Here is an 11,454-nt window from a genome sequence, read left to right as displayed (position 1 = left end):
TGTACTTGCTTGTTGTGTGGAGTTAGATTGAGTGGAGTCATGTTTATACACATTTTATCTTTCTTCAGCTTTACCCCAAATCCCTTGACAAAAACAGACAAATGACTCCAAGTGAAGTGAAAATGAATTAAAATGAAATGAAATGAAAGGAGTATTGCATCACAATCATTTCACCCACTACACTATAAATGATTGTCTGCCCTCCAACTGCTGCCAGACGAGAGAAATGAAAAAGTGACCACAGCAACTCCATGGGATTGGGCCCATTTGATGTTCCATTTATTTTTTTAAAGGAAAGGTGATATGGTTTGAGAAGTGACATGTAGTGGCATCAGAAGCCAATGTTTTTCTGTAGCTACACTGGGATATTTATACTACACTGTTTCCTAGCCTTTCTCTTTGCTCTTTTCCAGATAAACAGGTTGAAACAAAGAGCAGGTGAGCCTACAGCTTCCAAATACCACATCAGCAGATATCTGGAGTAAATGTGTCAGAAATGACATGGTTCATACATGCATGAAAGATAAAAAAAAAGCTCTGTACTCACTATATAACAACAGCAGTTAATTTAAAATAAAACTTTTATCAACTCTTAGATATAGAACAAGAACACGTGAACACGTTTGCTCATTTGCTCATTCGGCTGACGGCTTTATCTAATTATTATCCAAACTGAGGCAAAGACTTACATTTAAACACCAATGTAGAAGCTACAACTAAACAAAAAGTTCAAATTATTTCAAAAATAATTTTTGGTGGTGTGTAATTCCTAAAATGTAATTTTGCAGAATTGCTAAATGTGTGTCTTATATGTACACATTTTATTTTTTTTTTTTTTATATTTATGTCACACCAGACTCTTTCACTCTAGCCCACATTAGATTATCATTAGATCAACACACATTTCAGCTCAAAGGGTCAAAACCTATTTTAAACTTCTATGTGGTCTGATAGGAGGCGGCTACGTGGAAAAAAAACAGCAGTGGAAGAAATAGCGCAGGGAGCACTTGGTTCCTCCTCCACAGAGAACTTTCACATGAACGCCCACTCTCTGTCTACCACCCATCAGAGGAGAGGAGAGAAGAGAAGAGAGGAGAAGAGAGGAGAAGAGAAGAGAAGAGAGGAGAAGGGGAGAGGAGAGAAGAGAAGAGAAGAGAAGAGAAGAGAGCAAAAAAGGCTATATAGTATTGTCAAGACTGAAACAGAGAGAGAGAGAGAGAGAGAGAGAGAGAGAACAGAAAAGGAGAAAGGAATGGAGGCAAAGAAGAAAAAGCACAAAACAAGAAGAGAGCAAAACAAACAAAACATAAAAGTAATACAAAAGATTAAAGAATAAATAACGAATAAAGAAGTTAAACTGAGAAATAAAGAAATAGAGAAAGTGCAAGGTCACCTCGCATGTGGAAGATAAGAAAGAGAAACTGTCCTCACGTGGCACTTACACAACATGATGACTAATCTAATATATTTCATCATGGGAAATGCTTCAAAAATAAGCAGAACACACAAAAACACACACAGAGGATCACACTGCCCAGATATGGGGTTTAATCTCTTAAGTCAGAGAACATCTACAAGATAAATCACATTTCAGCACGGGCCTTCATCTATTATCCATAAAGAATGACTAGGTAATTAATAGGGAAAAGTTGGGCTATGGAGCAGTTACATTTGGAGTTAGTCTCTGAGGCTGTGAGCTCTTCTCTGCTCGTTGATGGAGACGCCAGGCTTGGTCACGGTGGCGTGTTTAATCTATTGGATCCTCCCTCAGCACAAAGTCAACAGGAAGAGGGCTGAATAAACAGGAAGGCAGGGGCATCAAGCAAGCTCTTGGCTGAATGTCTATCAACACCAGAGCATCTCTCCATCTCTCTCTGGGCTTTGAATTAGCTCAGTTAATCCAACAACACATGCCAGGCACAGGGCAGTACACCAAACAACATCTGCCTCTGTGTTTAGTAGAAACTAGACACTCGTTGTCGACATCGAGTGCATTTCGCCCACTGTACCACTCAGTTAATTACTCAAAGAATCACATTTCCAATGCCGAAAAGACAAGCAACTGAGATTCCTTTCACAAAATCAACCTACTGCTAGTAGTCTGGTGTTCTTAGGTGAGATGTTTTACATAACATACCATTTAATAAACCTCAGACATACAAAATAAGTGGTAACAAAGACCGTGACCTTGGCTGTGTCTAGCAATAAAGCCAGTCAGAAATAGTCTCATTCATCCAGACAGATATAAAGCCAAAAACATTCACAAAAACAAGCAAACCAGAATTCAGAGTAGAAAATTAAAACAATTATTTTGTTATATTTTTATTTTGTTATTATTATTCCCAATGTTTCAGCTGTATTTAAGTTTGGTAAAGCTAGCTGGGTTTTAGTTTTGAATAAGAAGTTAAAATTGAATTTGAGTTAGGCAAGGATAAGTGAATTGAAATTGTGTAAACTAATGGAGTTTGAGTTAGATAAGGCTAACCAGGTTTGAGTGATGGCTAATCAGGTTTAAGCTGCAGTAGCTAAGGCTAACTGAATTTAAACTGGGTAAAGCTAACTGTTTTTTGGTTAGGTAAGGCTAGTCGAGTTTGAGTGACAGCTTATTGGATTTGAGTTGCACTAAGTACCTGAACAGTAAGTTAACTGAATTTATATCTAAAATCTTAAAGCTAACTGTTTTACTTAATAAGGCTAATGGGGTTTGAGTGACAGCTGGTTGAGTTACAGTAGGTGAGGCTAAATAAATTTAAATTGGGTCACAATAACTGAGTTGAAAAAAGCTAACTTAATTTGAGTTACGTAAGGCTAACTGAATAAGCCCAACTGCATCTGAATTTCAACTGGGTTCGAAGGCCACCTGTATTCGAGTTTGGAATGATTGACTTACTGGTTCTCTCAGCTCTTCTGAGTCTCGTAAGGAAAGCCGAGGCTTCATCAGAATGTCCTCGATGCCTTCGTTATCCGAGGCGGTAGGAGACTCAGCCAGATCCAGGAACTCATCACGCTTCGACCCTCGGAACCTTATTTTGTCCAGCCTCTTTAACATGTTCAACACAGCCAGCTTAGGCTTTACCTTAGCATGGTGTACGCCAACTCTGCAAAAAAGAAAAGAGATCAATAAATAAAACTAAAGAACACTTTCAATTTCACACCATGCTCCTAACATCCAGTGTGACAATAAGAGATTATAATGTTATGCTGCCTTGCCATCCAAAACAGTAACGTAGCGTGCAGTGTGCAAAATCTTTCACTTCGCAATGACAGTGTGTGTGTATGAGCAATACTCTTATGGGAAACAGTGCTGGTTAAACAAGGCACTGCTTCTTGGATACATAACGTGGGCTAGGATTTCACTGTTATGCAGAAGACAAAGCTACAAATTTTCATATCCACCTAAACCAGCATGACTCATTCCACAACGATCCTCTCTCCTTGCTTAGATGACATCAAAATATGGATGCAGCACAACTTTCTGAAACTCAACTGTTCGAAAACAGAAGTTACAAAGTCACTGAGAATGGGACAAAGTCATCCATTGGTAAAAGAATTAAATTAAATTGTTTAAGCCTAGCTATAGAGAACACCAGTATCTCCATCCTCTGGTTTGAAACTTTATGTCATACTTTTCACAGCCAGCTCACATTGCAACTGAATACTAATCAGATCTTTTTTTGATCTCTGTAATATTGCTAAAATTATATCACTTTTGACATTTTGTATTTTCTTGCTTCTTTTTTCCTTTTTTTGGGAACTTCGAGTCTAGAAAAAACACACTACACGTAAAACATATTTGTTACTATTATCATTAATAGTAATAATAATAATAATAATAATTAAAGCTGCAAGCATCGTATTTTCGGGGGCCAAGCAACCAGACTCGGTGAGCCACACATTCACAGACGCGCTACAATTGTTGCATAAGCAATCACAGGAAAGCAGAGCCACAACTATAGGCAAAGGGATTCAAGAATGATTTGTAGTTTCATGCATTTTCCAGTCCATTATGGGTGAAAGGTTTTGAAGCTTTTATCCAGGTTGGCCTGAAGATGTTGTATGCCATAATTTGTTGTTGATTCGACATTCGGTGAGCGATCACTTCAGCATAGCCCAGGGAATTATAGGAAAAAGGAAATGTGAACTTAGCACAAACTCTTGACCACAAAGTGGCACAGTCACGAAACTTCTTGGGTACATTCAGGGCATGGTCCTGAAGATACAAATCAAGTTTCATGATGATACGTAGATGCATTGCTCAGATACACCCTCACATCCTGTTTTTTTTTTTTTTCATTTGCCAGCATGTTACAGGTGAACAGTTTTGAATATCAAAATTCCTTTCATAACTTTTTTCAGACAGGTCTAAAGATGATGTGAGCCAAATTCAGTGAAGATTGGACAAAATTTGTAAAAAGAGTAGCAAAAAAGACATTTAGATGTAAGCATTTTTAGCATGTTATTGTTACTTTTGACCTGTAGGTGGCGGTGGCATGAAATTTGTTGCATTGCCTCAGGTCATGGTCCTGAAGATGCCTACCAAGTTTTGTGACAGTACCCAAAGACCTTGCTGAGATACAGCCTCACTTCCTGTTTCGTGGCTTTGCTGTCAGATTCGTTGGCCCATTACGGACAAACCGTTTGAAGTATTCAAAATTCTTTCGTGCGGCTTACTCTGAAGATGATGTGTGCCAAATTTGATGATGATTAGACAAAGTCTGTGGGAGGAGTAGCGAAAAAACTGTTTCTGAAAAAATCCAAGATGGAGGAAAATCTAATTAGGTAGAAATTGACGTCATAGGTTGTGTTTAACTCGTCTCAACCCAGGAAATCCAGGAATGCCTGGCTTTTAAATTTTGGACACAAGGTTCAAAAGTTATGACCATAAGCATACTTCCAAATTAGGCTCAAATTTGACCTGATGGTGGCATTAGAGCCTTGGCAGCACTTGGTCCAAATTTGGTCAGAATGTTCCTTGGACACTCCCCAATCAGTGTGCTAAATTTCACAACATTTTACCAGACAGTTCTATGCGCTGCCATCACCACCCTAGACAGAAGAAGAAGAAAAGGTAGAATAACAATAGGGTGCCTACACACCTTCGGTGCTTGGCCCCCTAATGATAATAATAATAATAATAATAATAATAATAATAATAATAATAATAATAATAACAATAATAATAATGAACAGCTGTAAGAGGTGACCTAATTCCCCTGCCATAACTGAGCTCTGTGCATGTGTTGGTGAGTAATGAAAGCGAGAGCGAGAGACAGGATCAGTCTGTGACTCATCAGACAGTCATACTGAGTTAAACAGGAGAAAGCAAAGCTCACATCCACATAATCACAAGGTACTGGCAGCTAATTTGGCACTCTTCCTAGTTTTGCCATTTTTATACCATCCTTTACATCCTTTAGAGTGTCATGCCACTGACACTTAGTGTCATGCCAAATAACATATCATGTGAAGGACATCTACAAAACAAGTAAACAACTGACATGATGCCAAAGATAGGCACCTGTTATGAATGCAAAATAAAATTTCTGCATTTGATACATTATGCACTATTTTACTGCCATCTTGGTTTGGGTCTCATTACTCTTTTTTGTGATTTTTTTGTGTAGATCCCAACTGGCATAATCTCAATCTGGGTCTCAATCTAGCCTGAGTCTTAGTGTGGGTCTCAATCTGATCTCAATCTCAGTGTGGGTTTCACTCTGGTCTGAGTCTTGATCTGGGTGGTAATCTGGTCGGAGTCTTCGTCTGAGTCTCAATACTCTGGGTACGATTGGTCTGGGCTCCAGTCTTAAGTCAACCTTCCTGGTTTTGTCATTTTCATACTGATTCTTCATATGTAGTGTCATGAGAAATTTGGATATATCACACTTCACATAAAGAACCTCTATGAAACCAGTAAACCACTGATATTTTATACCAAAGGTAAGCACTTGTCACTATTGCAAAAATAAAATGACCACATCGGACATGTTATGCACTTTCTTACAGCCTTCTAGTTCTGGGTCTCAATACTCGAAATCTTGATCTGGGTATAAATATTCAAGGTTATGGAATGGCTTTCAATTCCCAGAGTCTTCATCTGGGCCTGAATATCATGTGAGTCTTGGTCTGGATCTTGATACTCACAGTCTTGATCTCAGTCTCAACAGAAGTCTTTACATTTTACTTAATTGGTTATGGCTTTTATACAAAGTTACAATTGATATAGGACACAGCTGTACAATTGAGGGCTTAGGGGTCTTGCTCAAGGCCCCATTAGCTCAGCTCTTGCTCAGGAGCAGCTTGGAAATGCTGGTATTTAAAATCATGACCTTCCGATGGTTACAAAGCCTTAACCACTAAGTCACCCCTGCCCTGTGGACTCTTGGTCTAGGTCTCAATTCTCTGAGTCCTCTCATTACTCACTGTCTTGGCCTAGGTTTGAATAAAGGTCTTGGTCTGGGTTCCAATACTCAAGGTCTTGGTCTAGGTCTCAGTATTCAGAGTCTTGATCTGAGTCTCAATAAAAGTCTTGATGTGGGTCTCAAGTGTCTTGGTCAGAGGACCAGTACACTGATCAGTGTCTTGGTGTGGGTATGGCTTAGAATCCCACTCATACATAAATATAATCTGCAGTAGGATGGCATTCAATATATCAGTTATGTCTTATATATTGAAGTGTGGCAAAATCCCCCAGTAGGAGTCTTGTGGACTTCCTTTCAGCCTTAATAATATGTAAGTTAAGATCATGTCTGTGAAGGTGTTGCATTAAAAAAAGAAGGCCATCACAGCTTTTCATTGCATAATAACATTTGACATTAGGTTTAGAAACCAACTCCATATTCGTGGCAGAATTTTCTGGATTTCTGGACAAACACTCAGATAAAAGGAGGCAGCAGAGGGGGCACAGATCAGCAGGACAAGGTCCCACAGGTTGCTGGATATGTTTAAGATTATGCTGAGCTTTGAGAACTGACAAAGGTGTGCACAGTTGTTTTTATTTTATTTTCTGTTTATGTTGCACAATCTCACGTCTTGTTATGCTGGTTGCAATGTGGTTCACATAAACTAGGCTACTTAAGACCACAGGATGCTTTTTGTGTAGCCTAGGCATGATATCTGCCTACCACAAGAGCACACAGTGCCCCGCCCACTCAACCACTTTTGATCTGCGCAGCTCGAGCCACGTTTCTAGAACATTATCACATCTATGCTTGGTACATTAAAGCCAATACATCACCCTTCATGTTTAAAAGTTCAATTATGTTCACTTGTGGGAATATATGTACAAAATAAATTAATAAACGAATAACATCTTTTTTTTTTGTTTTCATCGTCACTGGGGCTGTAACATATTAACTGTCGCTAGCTACAGCCATTTACTGTACACTCCTGGGCAAAAAATAAAAAATGGGCCAATCCCAAAATGGCAAAATATTAAGCTTTTAATGGTCTTAACAATAAATCACTGGTCAGGAAATTAGCAAGAATTAAACAAATAGATAAAGGAAGTTAGTATGGGAGCTTTTCCTTTTGATTTTGTTAAATGTTTAAAGAAATCACGTGTGGCAGATAACCAAATAATGACTAATCTTTAAAACATCCCAGGAGATATTTTTGGAAAATCTTATACACCCAGACATGTGTTAGTCTGAATTTTACATGAAACATTTTATCATGATAATAATAATATTATCATGATTTTACCTTTGCGTATAAGAAGTCCATGTAAGTGTTTCTAGTTTTTCCCTGGTTCTAGTTTTCCCCCGAACAGTTCACTGCAGCAAAAGTAAATGAGCAATTGGTGGCACAGGAGCTCTCAGAATATATACATATATAATACTCAGAAAATCTCAGAATATAATACTTAATTCTTGCTCATTTTCTGGCCAATGATGTGTTGTTAAGACCATTAAAAGCTCTTTTGCCCAAGCAAAAAAAAAAAACACCTCCGCTCATAATGCTCAGTGCTTTACAATCCACACTCCAAACAATCCAAACTAAATGCAACCATTCATCGCATCATGACTTAAACATGACTTCAACTCCTCTCACTGCGCCCTGCACATCTGAGCCGTGTTGAGAAAAACTGGTGTTGATGGAACTGGCACTTAAAGATGTTCTCCAGGTGCTGCTGCTCCTTTCCAGAGAACCTCTTGTAGCGAGTACACACACACACACAGATGAGAGTAAGAGCACTTAACAGTCCATTATTGGAAAGGGAATAATTACATTTAGCTGCCAGCACAACTTCCTGTGGAGAGAGAGAATGCTTGTACAGAGTTTAAGACTAAATGTTCCAGTTCCTACTGCTTACCAGGTCTCAGGTTCATAGTGGCCACGATGCCTACTGACTCTCAGCAAGGACTTCTCATTGAGAGCAGTGTATACAGAGTTAGAATACACTCAGGCTAATGGCACAGCTATCAGGTCACAAACTGCATGCCTCAGTGCCTCAATGACTAGGAGAACATTTCCCCCATTCATGATCTAATCAGGTGGTAGTACAAACACATTGTGTTTGTGGCCCCATTTTCTCCTACAGTCTTTAGTTTGCCAATAATTTATGTAAATTGGACCTGGCAAAGCACAAGAAAACACAAGCCAAGCATTGCAAAAGAAGGCTATGTCAAAAAAAAAAAAAAATACATCACTGTCAGACTGGGGTGGTACAAGAAAAACAGATTGTTGTTCTTGAATTTTTTTCTTTCATTCTCTGGTAATTTTATACACACATGCTCCAAGTCCACTCTTTATAAACAAAAAATTGCAGCAGTCTACCAAAGCCTACACCATAGCATTGATGAATTCTCAAATCTGACCGGTCAGAGGTCTTGCTTAATTTTCTAAAACAGTACGACTCTGACAGTACTGCCCGCTGTAATTCAAATCACAGGTTCATATTAACACGCTCATTTCAATACTATCGTTTCTATAGTAACAACTCATTCACAGGCCATGTACTGTGGACGCTACACATCATCTACGGCTAATAATAAATAAACAGATTTTTTTAAAAAACGTTATTTAACAAAGAGCAACATACAGTGATTTATATGGTGAAGTTTTCTGTTAGCAGACGTTTATTTAACGTTCATGGAAGGAGTCTCTAGTGTCAGAGCCTTTTATCAGTAAGTATTCTGCCACTGGAAAGTCTTCAGGACCAAGTGTTTTTTGTCTTATTAACCTCAAGAGAGTACGAGGAAGAAAAAAGAGGCTGGTGAGAGAGGGATTGATTATAACAATGAAAGTGAAAGTGATAAGTGTCTTGTAGATGTTCGACAACATTAAATCCAACTACTGTATAAACAGATAATAAGGACATGGCATTCATATAGTTGGCAACTGTTGTGGTATAAGAAGAATAAAACACGTAACACATGCTGTTATAGGAAAATAATTTAGGGGTTGTAATGGACCTCCGTTTCACACCGGACCACATGACACCACCTTGCCATGGGTTATTTTCTTTTAACAGTGTGCCTTGTTGTGTTTTCTCCCTTACTTATTACACAGCTCTGAGGAATAATTCATTCTGTCTGGTAAATTAAAGCATTTGAAGGACTATTGTTTTAGAAGAACACACTGCTGACTCTATATAATTAATCTCCAGATCCTGCTACCATTTCACCTCCCTTGTGTTGTTCTTGAAACAGTTGGTATTTGTTAGCATAGCTGATTATCAAAAAGAAAGTCACAACAAGTTCCATTCATATTTCGTTTCACAAAAAAATAGTGTTTTATTTAACATTTATCTACATTGTTTTGCAGGTCTTTGCATTACGTAATCATATACTATATACGTTTTTATCCCTAGCCAAAGCTTGGAACTGTTAATAAAGTTCTGGCAATTAATTTGGATTAATATCCTGGGTAAAATTTTCATTTGGTAAATAAAGTATGCTGGTCATTATCACAAAATAAACCTCTACGAGTGAAATAAAATCATTTGATCACAGTGCTGGGATTTATTTCGTGAAAATGATAACGAATTATTCTCTATTAAAGACTCCAGGTGGGGTTTTGCAGGGAAACATCTTTGGCATGTTTATTTAGGAAGAAAGAAGCTGATGGAAGAAAGAACTGGTGGAGGTGAAGAAAACATCAAAACACTCTGTGAATGTGTTAGTACCTCCACCCAGCAGTGAAATCACCAGTGAGCTCAATAAAAAGCTGTAAAACACGGCTATGCAGCCACAAAGCGAATAATGTTCCTTATTTCCTGTGATGAAAAGGTGTTAAAAATAAGGCTGACAAAAAGTACCAGCTTAAATCATGTCTTTCATAAGAGAACATGTACTAGACCAGAGTAGATCAGAGCGGACTATACCGGCTCGAGGCGTCTCTTCGAGTAATAAAACTAAATCTGGCCTCATTCAGTACTTTGACTGATCACAGTGAGCAAAAAATTGTCTTAATGTGTTTCTAATGCCCTAGTTATGCATTCATGTACTACTAATGTACTATTAGTATTACTATACATTTATTATTCATTTACTACATCAGGTGATATCAGTGTGCAGCTCTTGAGCCTACACTTATTCTCCCTGTAATAATATATTTATTACACAATTCAGTTGTGAAGGCTAAAATTAGGATCATTAGAAAACATTTAGAAATCATGTGAAAATGAACTAAATGCAGGAGCCTCTATAGATCCAGGAAGGAATGAAGGTGAAAATAAACAGAACTAACCCTGACCCTGATCAACATCTAAACTAATATCATATCTTCCCTGAACAGAAACACTATACTAACTAACTATACTAATAACCATAATTCATCAGTGCTTTGATGATCAGGGTCAGTGATAATGTAGATTATTACAGAGAAAGAAGGGATGAGATGACACATTTCCCTGACTCGGATGGTGATGGATGAATCGCGGATGAATCGATTCTTCATGAACGACTCTTTCAGGTGAGCGACTGAATCGATCCACAAGTTAAAAATTTTTTTTTTTTTAATTTAATTATTTTAATTTTCCAGTGTCCTGTTATGTTTGATTTGTAGATATATGTTACTGACAGTTATCCAGAGCTGTAAGTTTTATTATTATCCTCACATAAGGCATTCTAAACCACAGAAATGTTGTTTTATTTGGACACTCACAGTGGAAATGAAAACTGTAGCCTGTGTAATAAGGTTTCTGGTCGCATGTACAAGGAGTCGGTTAATTTGACTCAGAGTCGGTTCATTACAGTGAGTCGGAATATTCAGAGTAAATCTCTTACCCAGCTCTGGAATCGGAGCGAAGTTTCATTAACGCGGAGGTCTGTGTCTGGTAAAACGTCCTTGTGCACCTGCTAGAAATGACAAATAAAAGACAGTAATTTCCCCCGAATTCGGTCGCTGTCAGGCCGCTATTCGAGCTCCAGCATCGCAATAAACCCTCGCTGGAAAGTGCGTCTGAGCTGTCAGAGCGGATGAGGCAGTGAGCCGGAGAGCGCGCGTGCC

General features: G+C 38.3%; 1 protein-coding gene across 2 annotated transcripts in view; it reads right to left on the bottom strand.

Annotated features, from left to right (window-relative positions):
- The window catches only part of gramd4a (GRAM domain containing 4a), a 46,737-nt gene extending 35,283 nt beyond the window's left edge, over positions 1–11,454 (bottom strand). For both annotated transcript variants that reach the window (XM_053241822.1, XM_026923313.3), the window contains exons 1-2: positions 11,232–11,454; positions 2,891–3,098 (exon numbers count right to left, since the gene is read on the bottom strand). In XM_053241822.1, coding sequence (XP_053097797.1) covers positions 2,891–3,098; positions 11,232–11,260 — 237 coding nt within the window. In that variant the 5' untranslated portion in view covers positions 11,261–11,454. The remainder of the gene's footprint in view (positions 1–2,890; positions 3,099–11,231) is intronic.

The sequence above is a fragment of the Pangasianodon hypophthalmus genome, chromosome 18 (assembly GCF_027358585.1).
Source record: "Pangasianodon hypophthalmus isolate fPanHyp1 chromosome 18, fPanHyp1.pri, whole genome shotgun sequence".
NCBI classification, from domain to species: Eukaryota; Metazoa; Chordata; class Actinopteri; order Siluriformes; family Pangasiidae; genus Pangasianodon; species Pangasianodon hypophthalmus.
Note: the sequence above shows the minus strand (reverse complement) of the source record. Positions and strands in the feature narration are given on the sequence as shown.